The 17,003-nt window shown below is 60.4% G+C and overlaps 1 protein-coding gene across 11 annotated transcripts in view; it reads right to left on the minus strand.

The window, feature by feature from the left end:
* The window catches only part of SHANK3 (SH3 and multiple ankyrin repeat domains 3), a 51,685-nt gene that overhangs the window by 4,408 nt on the left and 30,274 nt on the right, over positions 1-17,003 (minus strand). For 9 of the 11 annotated variants that reach the window (XM_085024961.1, XM_021091273.2, XM_021091269.2 and 6 more), the window contains 3 exons: positions 13,789-13,919; positions 13,060-13,144; positions 6,278-8,531 (listed from right to left, as the gene is read on the minus strand). In XM_085024961.1, the coding sequence (XP_084881087.1) occupies positions 6,278-8,531; positions 13,060-13,144; positions 13,789-13,919 (2,470 nt within the window). Of the gene's footprint in view, positions 1-3,607; positions 4,212-6,277; positions 8,532-13,059; positions 13,145-13,788; positions 13,920-17,003 lie in introns of those variants that run through there. The other 2 variants (XM_085024962.1, XM_021091275.2) reach the window with 1 other exon arrangement.

The raw sequence follows: 17,003 nt of genomic DNA on the forward strand, positions 1-17,003 counted from the left end.
ATCCAGAGTGGAGCCTCTGGAAGAGGACAGACCGTGTCTCCCCCACGCAGACAGAAAAGAGCTGCAAGGACACCTGGGGTGGTGGGCTCGAGGAACACCAAACACCAGAAGAAGCCCTCCTTGCTCCCACCACTTGGGGCCTCTATGGTACCATCTGGGTTTCAGGACAAAGTAGAGGGTGGCAGTGGAAGGCAGGTGGGGGGAGATGCGGGGGGGGGTGCCCAGGTGGTAATGACTGCTCAGGAGAGGGAGAGGGGCTAGTGCTGGGGGAGATGCTGAGGGAACAGGGCCTGTGGAATTGAGCTCAGTAGGATGCCACCCCACCCCTACCCCCGCCACAGCTGGGGTCCTCATGCAAAGACCCTGGCCTGGGGTCATGCATCTCAGGATGGAGTCCTGCATGGCCCCACCCCCAAAGGGCTCCTGAAGCAGGGTCTGGAGCCCTCCTGCCCAGCAGAGGGTGAGCTGAAGGCCTAGGATGACGGCAGGCTGGCACCCAGGGAGACCTTCCCAGGAGAAGATACTGGGTGTGGGAAGGGGGGCACCTGCCAGAGCTTAGAGATGGTGTCAGGGGTGAGTGCAGGGAGGAGGGCCAGTCACACTCCCAGGGCTGCCCAAAGCCCAGTAGAAATGGTCGGAGACCTGGAAGAACCTTGGGAAGGCTCCAGAGCATGCAGGGCATGGCCAGGGAGCCCATGGGCCAGGTGTCTGTTCCTCCCCTTCCTCTTGGGGAGCAGGGATGTGCCCGCATTGTCCCAGGCCAGGTACCCGGACAGCGTACACGGCCGAGGTCCACACGTTTCCACACCACCTCTGCACACCCATCACTGTCCATAACGGCTCACAGCTGTCTGACCAGTGCCAGGCCCTGACCACAGACGGCATGGTCACATCACAACCGCTGCCATGGGGCTTCTGAGCCACCCACCCTCTGACACACAGTACCTCACGAGGCACCATCACCCCTGAGTGCCTTCAGCAGTTTCTCCAGACAGAGCAACGAGCCTCCACAGTCCGCAACCCCTTTCCCACCAGGGTCTGAATCTTGCCCTCTCTTGCTCCTCGGCTGGTGAGGTCGGGCCTCGACCCTGCCCCTGCAGCTGCCAAGGCTGTCAGCAGACTCTTCTTGCTGACCTGTCCACTTGTTTCCTTCTGAGGCGGCCTTTCCTCTCTCCCCTTCCTTCCTAGATGGGCTCCCCTCTTAGTTCAAACCTTCTCCCAGGCAGGGTCACCCACTCCCACCCTTTGCTGCGACTGATGTGCCCACAAATGCCACATGTGAGGCCCAGCCAGTCTCACCTGAGACCCAGACCTCTACTGGGGTCTCCAAACATGCTCCCTTCCCCCCAGTCCTTCCCACACCAGGGTCCTGGGAGCCACATCGGCTGTTCCAGCTCCCCCTTGCCCCATCCCCCAGGTTGGTCCCAACCCCCAGCATTAACCCAGGCCACTCCCCTCATCGCCCGGCCTCCTCTGGCTCCAGACTTGTTAGGGTCTTACTCAGGACCTGTCCCCTCATTTCCTACTTGTTCTCCTTGACTCTTGGCACCCAGCTCGAAGCCAGGAACACCATTTGTACTGAAAAAAATGTCATAAAATAAAAAGTAATATAACGTGTCATCCTCAGGCCTGACTGCCTATTAGCCCAGGGGTACCAACAGGCCAGAAAAGCCCACTCTGGCCCCGGTCCCTGCCTGGAGGCTTCTGCCGCTGCACTCACACAGGGCAGGTCCAGGCCTGTGGCCCTTTGCAGTCTGAGCGCCTCATGACGGGGAATAATGCTCAAGGGGAGCACAAACTAGCTTTGGGCTCGGAAGCACCCACCCTCTTTTGTCCTGGTGTGTCACTCCAGCCCTTGAACTTCTCACTGCACACACCAGCTCATGGTTCTAACCTTGAAGCACTCCAAATACCCCTATGTCCCCTTCCTGGTGACCCCTTCCTGCTCCCCCAGCAGAGGTCAGGGCTCCTGAAGCCCTGATCTCGCCTCCTGTGAACACACTTCACATCCGCAACGCTGTCTGACCCGCCAGGACACAGCACACCCTGGCCCCATGCCCTGCAGTGGCCGGCACACAGTGTCAGTCCGTTTCAGAAGACCAAACCCTGCTGGCTTGAGGCACCTGCAGGCACGTGGGGCTTCACCCACGTCGCAGTCAGACACGCTGGCAGGACAGGGCTCACAGTAGGTCATGGCAGGGTTTCTCCACCATCACAGGATCATGCATCTTTGGTGGGAAACTAATTAGTGATCTACTAAAGAAGCTGTCTGATACCACACACAAGGATATAGAAGGTTCTGAAAAGTACTGCAAGAAAGAGACCTCTTTGACTTTGTGTCAAAGCTTTCGTTCATTTCATCATGAACCTTTTCCTGTAAAATCCGATATGAGGGTCAAACAAATGTAAAACTGAGAGCCACAGCAAGACTGAGTGTTGCTGTGCAACTCAGACCACGTGTAAGATTCAGAACCGGCCATGGGGTTGTCCAGAACAGACGTGGGGCTCTGAGCAGACAGATGTTCTGTCTACCAGGCAGCTGGACCCAAAGCCAGAAGCATAGAGCAGGTGGATGGTCTGAGATCAAAGTTCCAAAAAGCCAAAGGCCAAGGGCTTTCCAGTTGGCCCTGGTGCATTTCCACAAGTTATCAAGCTTCAAGTTCATGACATAAGTGGCAACGTCCCCTTCCCCTTCTGAGACCTCACTAGAGCTCAGGCTACAGAGTGTGGCTAAAGGACACCAGAACCTAGACCTAGCAGTCAGTGAGCAAGGTGGGCAGAGAGAGGACCTCCTTTCTCGTGGTGTCCGCTGGGTGAGGAGAAGGGCAGGCCTGGGAGGGAACACCTGCAGGGGGGGCAGGGACAAGGCTTGGGGTGTGACCTATCTAGTGGCTGTGGCAGGTACTCTAGCGCTTCTGCTAGGACCAGGCCTGGGAAGGAAACAGCCCTACCTGGACATCAGAACTTCCTATACTTCGTACATTTATCTAAGAGACAGTATCATTAGCAGTTTTATCACCACCCGAAAAATGGGTGCCAGACTCTAGCCAGCGCTGGCTGCAAAACAAGAGCTGTCCAGCAGCCCTGCTGGCCACATGGAAGGCTGACAGGACGTGCCCACAGCATCTCCTGCTCAGCCAGGAGCCACAAGAAAAGGGCCTGGGGTAGTCAATGGGGTCCACTGCAGAGGGTAGGGTTTCACCCAGGCCTGAGGACGTGGAGAGAAGGGAATGCAGAGGGGAGCGGGGAAGGAGAGGCAGCGCGGATGGTGGGTTTAATGTAGCAGAGCCCACCATGCTCACTGACTGCCAGGTCTAGGCTCTGGTGTCCTTTAGCCACAGACCCTCTGCACCCTGAGTCTGGTGGCACTGGCTGGACTCAAGTGCCAGTGATTGCAGGATCCGTGTGCTCGTTGTTACACACCTGACTGATAAATCAGGGTGTTGGTCTACAGGTGAACACATGCGCATCTCCGTGTGGGGAATCACTGCACATAAAGCCACTGTCTGTCAGCAGAAGAGGATTAGCAACAGGGGCTCCGGACTACAGCGGACAGAAAACGGGGCTTGGGGTCAGATGGCACCATTTACTGGCCAGAATGGATCTCTTTAGAATCTTAATTTTATTGTCTGGAAAATGGAGATTATATCACTGTCCATCTAACAGAACGGCTGTGAAGATGAAATAACATGACTTGATGTTCTCTAGTGCACACGGCCCTCTTACTTTCCCACGAGGACGCGACGAGTCAACCCAGGGGCCTGGCCGGGTGCCTGGTGCTCACAGGTGCTGTAGGTCACCCTCACCGTTCAACGGGGGAGGCCCTGAAGTTCACAGAGGTCAAGTGGTTTGTCCAAGACCACAAAGTCAGACGCCATCTGCTGAGGGCTGGCCCCAAGCCAATGTCTAGGAACAAAGTGAGCTGCGAAAGCTGGTGCTCTTGTTTTAGGCTTCCCGGCACCTGGTACCTCTGGTAACAGTACCTGAGCTTTCCTTGGGAAAGGCGCCCTCCCTCTCAGCCCGTGTCCAGTCACTGGGCTGACCCTGGGCCCTGGCTCCTAGGACAGCATATGGCTCAGGCCTGGCCAGTGGCAACCCTACGGCTCCCTGACCCCAGTGACCACTTCAGGGGAAGCAGGGGATCCACATGAAGCCAATCGGAGGCTGGAATGTTGCAGGAACTCCCGAGGGAAAGAGGCTCACTCTTGGGCCTGCAGAACAGATGGAACGTGAAGGCTGGAAATGCTGGCCCTGCCCCTCCTCCACACCGCGTCCAAGAAAAGGAACAAGTACAGGTCCTGGCACAACCCAGAGCCCCTGGACACGGGAGCCTTACCGTGACAACGGGGAAATGCCAGAGACGATTGTGGGGGGCCGTGGTGGAGGTTCTGACGGAAAGACCACCTCCCCCTGCCCCACCACTGCCCGGCTGCCTCGCCTCGCGGGAGCCAGCAGGGCGAGGGTGAGACCTGGGATCCCCTGGGCTCGACAGCCAGCACACCTCAACCTTCCTTCTGTGGCATTCGTCCGAAGCCACCTCCCTAGACTTCAAGTCACAAAAGACAGCACTTGCACTTAGCCTTGTTCTTTCACGCACTTGGCAAATGCTTTATTGAGGGCCTGCATTGTGCCCCTGAGGGGCAGGCTCTGTGCTACCCACTTTAAATGGCTTAAATTTTCATCGGGACCAAGGGGAGCAGGAGAATGGAGGGGCTGGCAGAGGGAGGAGAAGCAGAGAGTGAAGATGGGGGCTGGCCCAGGCTGTCAGGGAGTCCCCACCCTCAGGGGTCCATTCCCCAGAGGCCTAGGACCCAGGCTGCTCGTTGCAACTGGCCATCCCTGGCCACACCCCAGCACCCGCTCTAAGGGCACTTTAAACACAGCCCTGCTGGGAAGAGGGCTTTCACGTTCAACGGGGGGTTCAAAAGGCAAAAGGGGGGGTGGCCCCAGGGCAGGCATGGGCTGACAGGAGCTGGAGAGCAGCCATCCCATGCCACTTAGCAGAGGCGTCACCAGCTTCCAAGCCCCCACTGATATTTCAAGTCCTTAGCTTGAAGAACGTAGATCAGCCAAGCCCTTACAAAACCTGAATCCTCACTGTTTGGGGAACTCTGCCTTCTGAGGCTGACAGGAAAGACTCTCTAGGCTGGTCGTCAGCGTGGCAAGAGCAAGAGTCAGGAGGTGGCAGCCACAAAGCCAGAGGCTAAGAAGGGCCCATGGGGCGCAGAAGCCACAGGCAGACACGAGCCGGCCAGGGCACGGCCAGCTCTGCCTCAGACCAGCACGCGAGGAGCTAGTTCTCCCCGCAGCATCCCCGCAGGCCCAAAGGGGCCCCCCTCTGGAATGAGGTCCTCGAGGAAAGCTCCGAGGGATGCGCGCAGCAGAGCAGAGCCCCAGCCCCTGCTCAGCCCCCCTCCCCGAGACAGTGCGGCCCCCGTTTCCAAGGCATGAGGTGGCCTCTTCAAGTCCCCACCTTGCGTAGGAGGTGGGAGAGGAGGACAGAGGAATGGGCAAGACGTGGAGGAAAGGGAACAGATGGAGGCGCAGAGAAACGGTATGACTTCCGTCTAAGAATGGCTTCTTAATGCACTTTGAAAATCACGCACAGGAGTCTGTTTGAGGGACTTAGGCGGTGCTGAGAGTCAGAAATGTTTCTGGGACAGAAAATAGGAAATTGGTGGTGGGTCCTAAAAGGAAAAGGATCCAGTGCACTCAAAAGGAAGTGAGGCAGCTACAGGAAAGGTGGCACCAGCCGCATGTGACAGCCATGTGACCACAGGGAGGAAGAGGGGGCGGTGTGCACAGGGCCACAGAGAAGCCAGACAGCTGGGGTTAGGGTTAGGGTCAGAGTGGACCACAGAACCTTTGGTGGTTGAGGCAGCTACGGTCAGGAGTGAGAGCAAGAGTCCGCAGGAACCCCTGGGGCGGGAGCCGCCAGGAGGCTGTTCCGTGGAGGTGCTCAGACTCAGCCTGGGCCTCTGGCGGGAGCCCAGCTCCCACTCTCAGCACCAACAGGAATGGAGAGAACAGCACCCCTGATAGTTCAGATCCCTGAAAGAGCCTTTGGCCTCAGACAAAGCAAGGCCAGGTGAAAGACAGAGGAGTGAACGGGAGGAGCATGGGGGCGGGGGGGGGGGGCGGGGGGCACAGACAGGTGACAGGATGGGCTGTGGAGGGGGAACAGAGGGAACCGTGGGTGGACGTGAGGAAGAAGGAGGGGAGCGGGGAGGGCAGGCATGGACACGGGACAGGACCCTCCCCACACTGCCCTGCTCACCGAGCTGCCGCGATGGGCGACTTCTTGGCAGGGTCCAGCAGGCCGCCCAGGCCACCAACCGGCTCCTCCCCCAGGGAGCGGGTGTCTTTGTTCAGCTGCTGCAGGCGGGAGCTGAGCTCACTGATCACAGTTGGTTTGTCGTCTTCAGGCCCGGGGAGCCCCCGGCTCTCCACGGGGTCCCCCCACAGCTTGGACCTTCTCTGGAAGAGGTAGCGAGGGCGAGCAGGCCCGGCAGCAGAGGCCAGCCCGGCGGAGGCGGCATGGTGCTGCTGGGCCATGAGCTCGCTGTCAGAGGACTGCTTCAGCAGCGGGTCCCTGAAGGTCACCGGCCCCTTCCCCAGCGGGGACTTGAGCTTGGGCTTGGGAGGCACTGGTGGCTTCTCGAGTAGAAAAGTATGTCCGTCGGCGAAGGAGGTGTGGGTGTCGGTGAGTTCCCCGCTCTCTGAGCTCAGGGTGGACATGCTGGACACCGTGGAGATGGTGCTCGTTGTCTCCAGGTGGGGGTCGCTGGAGCTGCGCGTGTCGGCCTCCTCCACCCCCGAATCCGCTGCAGACTCGGGGGCAGGGGGCGGCTCGCTGCTCGGCTTCCCTGAGGCCGGGCCTGGCACCGTGGTGGGCGAGGGACCTGGGCCAGGGAGGGGGGTGGCCAGCAGGACCCCGTTGGCAAATTCTTCGGGAGGCGGCACCAGTCCGATGCGGGCCAGCTCCTCTCTGGTCTCCTCGTCGCTGGAGGAAAGCTGGGCGGGCGGCAGGTTCACAGCGAATACCAGCTCTGGCTCCTCCTCTGAGCTGCCCTGGCCTGGCCCGGGGTCTGCTGGGGTACTGCCAGGGGGCTGAACGCGCGGGCTGGGCAGGGGCTCTGCCACCACTGCTGACTGTGTGGGGGCTGGGGTCAGCTCTGGGGTGCCCGGGTGCTCCTCTTCGGCCCCCAGCCCGCTGGGCTCCTGCCCATTGCTGGTAGCGTGCACGACGATGAGGCCGGCCGGCCGCTGCAGGGACGTGTCCAAGACGCTGAGGATCATGGACTTCTTGTCCTCCGGCGACTTCCGCTCTTCCCGGGGAGCTTTCTCAGGCTCCCTGCGAGCAGGCACAGGAACCCAGGCTGGGCTCCTGGGGGAGAAGGCTGGGGAGGCCAGGGGCCCTCGCTCAGAGTCACGGGCCTGCACATCCACAAATAATGGCCCAGGGCGGTCGGCGTCAGGGCTGTGCACAGGAGTGGGGGAGCGGGAGGGTGCCTGGGAGGCCAGAGCCCGCTCGCGGGCAGCCAGGGCAAGGGCCAAGGGTGAGCTGGGGTCCAGGGGTTTGCCGGTGAGCGGGTGGATGAAGGTGGAGCCCGAAGGCCCAAGGCTCGGGCCGCTGACCAATGGCTTGAGAGCAGAGACAGGGGAGGGCAGCAGCAGGTCGCGGCCGGTGGTGGTAGTGCCGGGCCCCAGAAGGCGCTCGTCGATGGAGCGGGAAGGCTGCAGGGAGGGCAGGTCTGCGCTCGGAGAGCTGCCCTCGATGGCTCCCACGGACAGGAACACGGTGGAGCGCCGCCGCTCCTCCAGCCGCCGGTCCTTGGCCGGGGCTGGGCCGCCGAACGCGAGCCCAGGGCTGTCCCCGGGGCCGTAGTCGAGGCCGCTCGGCCGAGGCCCGCGGTGCGTCGGGGAGGGCTCACGGGCGAAGCTGCCGCCGCCCGGGCCAGGGCTGCCCACGGCCAGGGCCGCGCGCTCCTGCGCATCTTCCACCTGCAGCTGCTTCACCAACGGGCTTTTACGGCGCTGAGGTTTGGACGGCGCGAAGAGGCTGGCGCTGAAGGCGCCAAGGTTGGCGTAGGGGCTGTCGGGGCCCGGTGGCCGCGGCCGGCGCTTGGGGCGCTCTGGCGGGGTGGCGGCTGGCGGGGGCCGAGGGACGTCGCCCACCTCGGGCGCCGAGTCCTGAAGGATGATCATGGAGCGCGCGCGCTTCTGCCGTTCTGGGTAGGGCAGCGGACCCAGGGGCGCGCCGGAATCATACAGGCCTGGGGCTCCCGCGCCCAGGCGCGCCTCCAGGCCGGGCTTGAAGCTGGAGCGCACGGTGTCGTAGGCGCGACCCGGCGGCGGAGGCGGCGAGAAGGCGGGGGGAGGCCCGGAGTCGAAGTAGTAGGGAGCGGGCGGCGGTGGCGGCGCGGTCTGCGGCGGCGGGGGGATGCCACGGCCCTCGCGCACGGAATCCTGCATGGACGTACTCCTCGGGAAGCGCCCCTCCAGCAGGGACGCCAGCTTCTCATCCTCTCCTGCGGACAGAGGGGCGCCGGTGAGCCTGGCCCGGGCGCTAGGAGCCAGGGTCTTCGAGGAGGCCCCTCCGGACCCGGCGCCCCCACCCCTCCCCGCAGGGGCCGGCCCTGCTCCCAAGGGCACTCGAGGCTCCCTAGAAATCCGCGGGAGGTGCTGGCTCGCCCGCAAGAGGGCAGGGTCAGGGGGCCGTGGGCGCTGGCGTTGGAGAGCAAGGGGCGACACCAGGAACCAAGAGCAGGGAACTGACCAAGGCCCCCAGTCTGGCTTGTCCCCGAAAGGCTACAGGCTGCACCCCAAGCCCAGTGCTGGGTTTGGAGGGCTCCTGCGGAGACCAAGAGAGGTATCAGTTCAGATGGAGGGCCTGGGTGGGCCCCACCAACAGAGGCTCTGACAAAAGGGCTGAATTCTGACTACTCGGGTTGGGGAAATGAAGAGGGCCCCCAAACATCTGAGCAGAGAAGGGGCGGCCCTCCTCCTGCCAGCTGCAGAGAAGAGCTAGGGGTGGCTGGAGCAGGTCTTCCACACCCAGGACTGCGCAAGGCCTCAATTCAGAACCAGCAGCAGTGGAACAAGCAGGTGTCACTGGGAGGCCCTGGCGGCAGTCAGAGGTGGGAGGTAAGGAGGAGATCCGCAATGAGGGGGAGCTCTCCTGAGCAGCAGTGATACACAGCAGCAGGGCAGCAGGGCTGCGGCAGTGAGGGCTGATGCCCAGGTGAGGGGTGCTTTGTGACAGAAACCCCGAGAGGCTCAACCCCAGAGACGGACAGGCTCTGGACCGGCAGAGGCTGCCAAGAGGTCACCGCCATAATCCTAGGGGCTGGAATTCAGTAAGGATGGGCAGAAGGAGGGAGGGAGGGTTCCCACAGAATTGCAGGCAGAGCACCTGTCACCTGTTTCAGTTTTACTCCTTCTCGGCTGTGTGATCTCAGGCCGGGCCCTGAGCTTCAGGTCCCTTGCGGACAACACAGACTTAAAATGAATGCTACCTGCCTGCCTCACTTAGATATCGTAGGATCCGTGCAAGAGCAGTCCTGTTGCCTAACCTCAGAGCGTCCTTGTTTGTGTACACAGTGCGGACACCTGTGCTGCAGGTGTGCCCAGCTAGGCTGCCAGTGTAAGATGGCCAGATCCAAGGAGAGGATGAGAGGCTCCTCCATGCTGACACCCAGGGCCCTGGCAGAGGACCTTGGGAACCCGCTCCTGGCCCCACTCTGGGCTTGGCCACAGTTCTAGGAACTCCCGACGCTGCAGGCTGCCTCTTCCCAACCACCTCCTCCTTTAGCCGCCACGGCGCTCTCACCAGGCCTCCCACACCGCACTGCCTGCATGTGTCCAGCGTAACAGCTCTTTTATCCGCAGGCACAGCCCTCATTGGGAGGGGCGGCGGGGGTGGGTGTGTGTAAGATCAGGTTTGAATTCTAGCTCTGCCAGCTGCTATCTGATGTTTCTTAACCTCTCGGCTCTTCCGTTTCCTCATCGCTGGAGCCGTGCCCCTCCCCCTGTGGGGCAGTGTGTACTGGTGCCCTTTAGAGCTTACAGCACAGGCCTGAGTACCTAGACGCACCCGCCCCAGGAAGACGGCTGAGGTCTTCCTCCTCCACGTCACTTTTAGGTCTGCCTTCCACCCTGACTGCTGGACACAGAATTTGTGCCAGGTTCATCCCGGGTCTCCTCCCCACTGCATTTCTTTTCGTTTGGTTTTTGTTTTGCTTTTTAGGGCTGCAGCTGCAACACATGGAGGTTCCCGGGCTAGGGGTTGAATTGGAACTACAGCTGCTGGCCTACACCACAGCCACAGCCACACAAGATCTGAGCCACGTCTGTGACCTATGCCACAGCTCACGGCAATGCAGGATCCTTAACCCACTGAGCAAGGCCAGGGATCGCACCTGAGTCCTCATTGCTAGTCAGGTTCGTTACTGATGAGCCACAATGGGAACTCCCCTGCTGCATTTCTTCCTCGGCATATAAACGCAGCTCAGTACCCACAAGCCTGTGCATGAGACGGAGACACACAGGGAAAGCTAGTGCTCCTGCGGGACTGACCTAAGGTGAAGACACGTCACTTGCCTTGGGATGAAAGAGGAATCTGTTCTGCCAGAGTGGGTGGGCATTTCTCCAGCACTGACTGTGCACCAGTCACAATACGCAGGACCTACATCTACTGTCAACATTTGCAGCTGCTCAGGACTCAGCCTGTGAGCACAGCCCCCCTGGATGGGCCTCAGCGTGGCCTGGGAGATGGGTACTAGACGGTTCCCATGTTTATGGATCAGGACCCTGAGGTCCCAAGGACTGAGATGTGTGCCCAGAGCCACAGAGCTGGGACAAGGGGTAGGAGCCCTAGAGTCTGACAGCTCCGCCACCGTTCATGCGGGCAACGGGCAGCAGGCGAGGGCAAAGGTGATTAAAGATGAGCCACTCGTGGACAGAGCATGGGAGGGTCCAGGAGGGACAAGTAGGGAAGGGCTGGCAAACACCACTGAGAAGCTCAGAGCCTACAGTTCGTGCACTTCCGATCCAGACCTGTGGCGGTCAGTACTGGGGCGGAGTGGGCTGAGGGCAGGCAACCCAGGAAGAGTGAGGGCAGGTGGAGAGCAGTGAGTCCTGGGAGAAGAGGGAGGCAGAGACAGATGTGTCGTGATGAAGCAGACGAGGGCTGCGTGAGGTCCTAGGGCCTCAGGGCAACGAGGAGCCCACTGAGTGGCAACTCCAGGGATGTGATGTGCCATCTGCTCTGCAGAAAGCCATCTTTGGCCTGAGGGATGGACTACAGGGTGAAGCTGGGGCAGGAGGTCAAGAGGAGATCAAAGCTGTGGTCCAGCCATGAGGTAATAAGGCCTGGGACAGCAGGGCTGCAGGCATGGTGAGAAGCTGGCTGCCAGGTGTGTAAGGAAGCAGACGGTCCCTAATTTGTCAGGGGAGGCTGAGAATGAGGTGGAAACCAAGGAGGGAACTAGAGTGGATACCCAGGGATTAGGCCAGGGAGGTCAGGCAGGGAAGTGCCTCTCTGCTCCAAAGTAGGTGCAGTCACACCTGCCCTCTTCCCCACTCTCCCAAATACAGAAAAGGCCCACTGCTGTCTCTGAAGGATGACGCTGTATACAATGGCCTGGCAGCAATTCACCCCATTACCTACCAGAAACCCATGCTCCCCTGCATGTCTAAACCCAAACGCACCTCCCCTCAGCCTTCCTTGACCCTCAAGTGCAGCTGGTACTCCCTAGTCAGCTCCACCTATAAATGCCCCTTCGCATCCACCACGTAACTGCCGAGCTGAGCTGTCTGCAGATGTGTCACCTCCCCCAAAGGAGCTCTCAGACCCTGCCCAGCATCGCAGGGGTTACGTGGTGAATGAGGGATTGAATTTTAGGCAGCTGGTTAGCTAGGTGGGTGAAAAGAAGACAGGTGAGGCAGCTGTGTGACCTTGGGCAAGTCATTTTACCTCTTCGCTTATTTCCTCATCTGTAATAGAGAAGGGCCAACAGTGTCACCTCAGCAGGGTTACTCTGAGTGTTACACGAACAGTGTGCATGAAACACAGTGTTACAGGAAGTACTGACTAGGCTCTCACGCTGCTGCTTAACAGATGATGGGTGTGGTGGCGTATGCGGACCAACGGACGGACAAGCGGAAAGGCCAATGGGTGAACTGACAGACGGAAAACTGGAAAAGTGCGTAACTGGATGGATGGACAGGTGGGCAGGCGAGAGGTACCGGGTGCCCAGAGGGATGAGCAGTGGGCAGGGCTTATCAGAAGAGCCAGTCTGGGGTCGAGGGAGGAGGGGGCCAAGTGTGAGGTGTGCAGAAGACCAAGGGGCTAAGGACGTAGCCTTGAGAAGGCCCCGCAACTTGTGAGGGAGGGCTGGGGACCGAACAACTCCCGCCTGAAAACTTAGGGGAACACCAGGGAGTGCTGTCTGAGAGGCCCTGGGGAGGGAAGTAGCACAGAGGAGGCGGCAGGAAAAGCAAATGTGTCCACTGGGAGGAGCGCCCTGGAGACCCCTGGTGACCCTGGTGGGAACAACTTCAGTTTTAGGTATGGACAAAGTCTGCCTGCCCCAGGCCAAGAGGCAGGTGGGGAACGGGAGAGCTCTGGAGAACACTGGCTGTGACGAAGAAGAGAGATGCAGAGCAAAACCTGGGTGCCGGGGTTGCAGGTGCAAGGTGGGGTGGGGAGGGTTAGCATCAGAAACCTGACATGTACTCGGGCTTCTGGGAGCACAGCGGGAAGGACATGGAAAAGCCAGGATGGGGACGCTGGCGTTGGCAGGAGGGACAGAACAGGGGCGCCCAGTGGACAGGGAGGGATGCATGGGGAGAAGGCCCAAGGGTATTTCAGCAAAGTCTCTCTGGGTTGGGGAAGGGTGACCCTATCCATGCCTTCGAACAAAAAGATTTCTGGCCTGGGCCGGGAGAGGCAGGGCTCAGAGAGAAGCTAAGGGTGGCGAGAGACAGAGTCCTCCAGCCCCACACCCACCCCAGCCCCAGCCCTCCAGCCCCATGCAGCCCCCAGCCCAGCCGTACCTACAGACTTGGTCCGTGGAATCCCCTTCCGCAGGGAGCCTGGCAGCTTCTCTGGGCCCGGGAGGCCCTGGCGCTCAAACAATGACTATGAGAGTGGGGGGGGGAGGGTACATGGAGGTGCTAGAGCACTGGGGTCCCCAGTTCCCCACCCATCCTCCTCCTAAGCCTGAGATCAGACACCCCAATGCTAATTCCAACAGTGCTGGTGCCTGTGACACATGACCCAGACCCGGGCCAGGTCCTGTCCCCGGGGAGCAGGGGCACAGCCAGCAGGGGCCCGGGCATAGGCGGCACTGGGCAGAGTGGATGCAGACGGCCAGGGCAGTCCGTGGACCTGGGTCTGGCTCGGGGGGAGCTGAAGGAGCAGCCGAGACGGTGCCAAGTGAGAGGCGCGGGCTGGGCGGCAGGGAACAGAAACACACCATATGGTGGCCTCAGCTTGGCTGGAATGCTTGCTCTGGGTGGTCCTGAGCTGGCACAGAACCTGCCTCAGGCAGGAGGCACCGAGAGCCACAGCCAGAAGCATGAGAACTCTGTGCATGTTGAATCGTGGCCATCCTGGGGGCTGAGATGGCCCCTCATGTCTCTGAGAGAGGCTGTGAGGTCCTTCACCTCCACCCCAAACGAGGGGCCCTCACCCCCCAAATGCATAAACACCCCGTGGGGGACATGGCCCTCTGACCCATGCCCCGCCCACCCCCCAGTGCCCCCGCTGCCAGGCTGGCTTACACTGATCTCAGCAGGGGTGATCCTCCGACTCGTGGGCCGCTGTTTGACGGTGGCAGCTCTTGAGTCAGCATCGGCGATGTCCGGCCTCAGCGTCGGCTCTGTGGCAGCTGCCAGGATCTCATCCAGCTTCTCTGCACAGCCGAGGACGTGGCGGCTGAGCCGCAGGGACCTCTAACCTGCTACAGCCCCTCTGCAGCCCCACTGCCACAGCCTCCCCAGGGCTAGTCGTCCTGATGCTGCCGACAGAGGCCAAGGGCCCTGCCCACCTCAGGCCCCTCGCTCCCCCAGGCATGCGTTCAAGACCCAAGCAGGACAAGAACCTGCATCCCATCCAAGGCCCTCACACACCAGAACCCAGACTCCACTCCAGCCTGGGCTCCCCGCCCTCGGGGAGGCTCCAGGTGACCCCACGAACCCCACTCCAGGAAAATCGCGACTGACCCTTAGGGAGGGGACCAAGGCGGGGGCAGAGCGGTTCAGAGCCCAGAGTTCTGAATGTCCCCGACTCCCTTTCACTCCCCTCCTCAGCGCGTGGCATCACTCGTCTGCTGTGCCCCCCACCCCCGCACCAAACGGTAAGCCTGGGGATGAAGAGAAGTGCCCGCTCACAAAGGAGGTGTCTAAACCGAGAACCACAGGTGGGGACAGGGACCTAAAGAGCGCTCTGCAGGTCAGGAGACCACAGCACCTGTAGCCCTCGAGTAGCCCCCCAGGCTGGGAGGCGTCGAGAAGAGGGTGTCGGGAGGGGCAGTGTCAGAGGGGCTTCCCCAGCCTCTCAGAAAGCAGCCCCCGAAGCTAGGAGCGGGAGAACAAGGCCGGGCGGAGGCCTGCGCAGGCCCAGGACTGAAGAAAGGCGCCGGGGGCCCTTGGGCAGCATTCTTTTCAAATCCGCTTGTTTGTATTAAAGTCATTCAATGTTTTTGTTTGTTTTGTCTTTTGAGGGCTGCACCCATGGCCTATGGAGGTTCCCAGGCTAGGGGTCCAATCAGAGCTGTAGCTGCTGCCGGCCTACACCACAGCCACAGCCACATCAGACCTGAGCCGCATCTGCAAGCGACACCACAGCTCATGGCAACGCCGAATCCTTAACCCACTGAGTGGGGCCAGGGCTGGAACCTGCGTCCTCAAGGATACTAGTCAGATTCGTTTCCACTGAGCCACGATGGGAACTCCCAGAGCTATCTAATGTTTTTGAAAGCAGTGTTTCTGATTACCAACATGGCTTGGAAATTCTGTTGAACACACACATGTGTCAGAGAACTATTAGCTATGCTGGGAGGACTGGGGTGGACAGAGCAGGAAAGCGGTGGAGGGGGGGAATTGCTCTCCCACCACAGCCCACCCATACTCAGGCCCCTCCAGGCTTCCAGGGGCTGTGCCAACCCTAGAGGACCACGCATCTGTTACACTTCTCCTCATGCGCCCCGAGTGCCCCACACCAGAGAACCGCAGCCTGCATGCCTCATCTCCCCAAACAGCCCGTGGGCTCCTAGAACAAGAGCAAATACCCTTGCCTGCACACCCTGAGTGTCTTAGCCTGCGCCCCAAGTGCCCAAGGGTTCAACAAATGCGACCAGTCACCAGCAAAACACGCTCCACCTGCAGACCAGCTCGCTGGGCCTGTGCGTAGCTCCAGGCACCACCAGGTGCAGCCTGGGGAGGCCCTTCCTGTCTGCTCTTGCAGTGAAGTAACTTCCCTTTGGAAGCCGGAGTCACCATCGCTGCCATTACGTCCTTGGTCATCTCCAGGGTTCGAGGAGATTTACGGGAATCCCACAACCACACGCAGGAGGAGTTCTTACTGCCCCATTTCACCCAAGAAGAATCTGAAACTCTGAGAGATAAAGGGCCCCAGATCGTAGATCTGCTACGTAAGAGATAAGACTTCACAGATTAGCCAGAAACCACAGCCCTAAAGCCGTGAGCAGAGATAAGATGTCCGGGTGGGACTTGGGGGCACCTGCTCGCCCGAGCTGCGGATGTAGAGGCTGCGTCTCCAGGCCCAGAGACCCAAAGCGGTGCACGCAGAAGTCAACAAAGCAGACGGTGGCCATGGGACCACAGTGTGAGGCCAGGCGAGAATTATTTTCCAAGGGAGAGAATCAAGAATTCTGCAAACTACTGCTGGTGAGACTGACACTAATCCCCCCAAATTAGAGAATACATTCTTAAATAAATTAGCTGCTTAAAAAAAGCCCATTAAGAACCAGATCTTGGGCACTGGAAACTGCTGCCTCCCATCAGCCCCATACACGCTGCCGGCTGTTGGGAGGGTCACAGCTGGGTATACAGCTGTTTGAACCAGGACCCAAGCAGGGATGAGGGGCCTGCGGGAGCAATGGATCGCCGTCACTTCCCTACAACGGGAAGAAGCACACAGGCCACAGCAGAGCACCCTAGGAGCCCCGCTAATGAGCTCAGGACAGAACCAAAACATTCCAGAAATAGCTTGTGTGTCTGCCTCAAAGGTGTGAAGAAAAGTGTCCCCAGAGGAGACCTCTTCAACTGGTTTATACCTGAAAAGACCCTGGGGAAAGCATTTCACCTGGGACTGAGGCACAGGCCACAGCAAAGTTGGGAGGGCAAGGCCACAGGTCACACAGCAGAGCCTGGCTGAGACAGACGGGCCATGTGTCCTTGGCACAGGTAAGGCCCAGCGGATCCTGGAGTGAGGGGCAGTGGGCACGTAGCATGTGTACAAACGCGTGAACACACACGCCCGGGCCACAAAGCCACCTTAGACTCTGTCTGGCACTAACTCCCGAGCACCTGCAGCGGCCAGGCCCTAGATCTTACCAGAAGCTGGACTCAGTGCCCCGCCCAGACTGTGCCCAAGTGGCTGCTGCGGCCCTTGCAGCCTGGCTGGACACGCAGAAAGGAGCCATCGAGGAAACGGGAAGGGGGCGGGGCTGAAGGGTGGAGCAGGGCTGGGGGTGGTGAAGTCAAACCACATGGGTGACTCCGGGCAGGGGAACCCCGAGCTCCCTCCTCAGAGCTGTGGGCCCTGATCGCTGCCCTGAAAGGACATCAGCACTGGGCCTGACCCTATAACAGGTCAGCACAGGAACGGGGCCCACACACCAGGCACAGAAGCCCCCAGAAAACAGGCAGAAAGAAGCCATGAGGTCCGAGGCTGAGCACCTGATACCCCGCCCCCACCGGTCACTTGGTTCCCCAAACAAGCTCCTCCAGGCTGCAGCAGGGGCTCTGAGCCC

Source organism: Sus scrofa, chromosome 5, assembly GCF_054392235.1.
Source record: "Sus scrofa isolate SSC_HxYL_T2T_F1_AM1 chromosome 5, Sscrofa_HxYL_maternal_Yorkshire_Landrace_v2.0, whole genome shotgun sequence".
Taxonomy (NCBI): Eukaryota; Metazoa; Chordata; class Mammalia; order Artiodactyla; family Suidae; genus Sus; species Sus scrofa.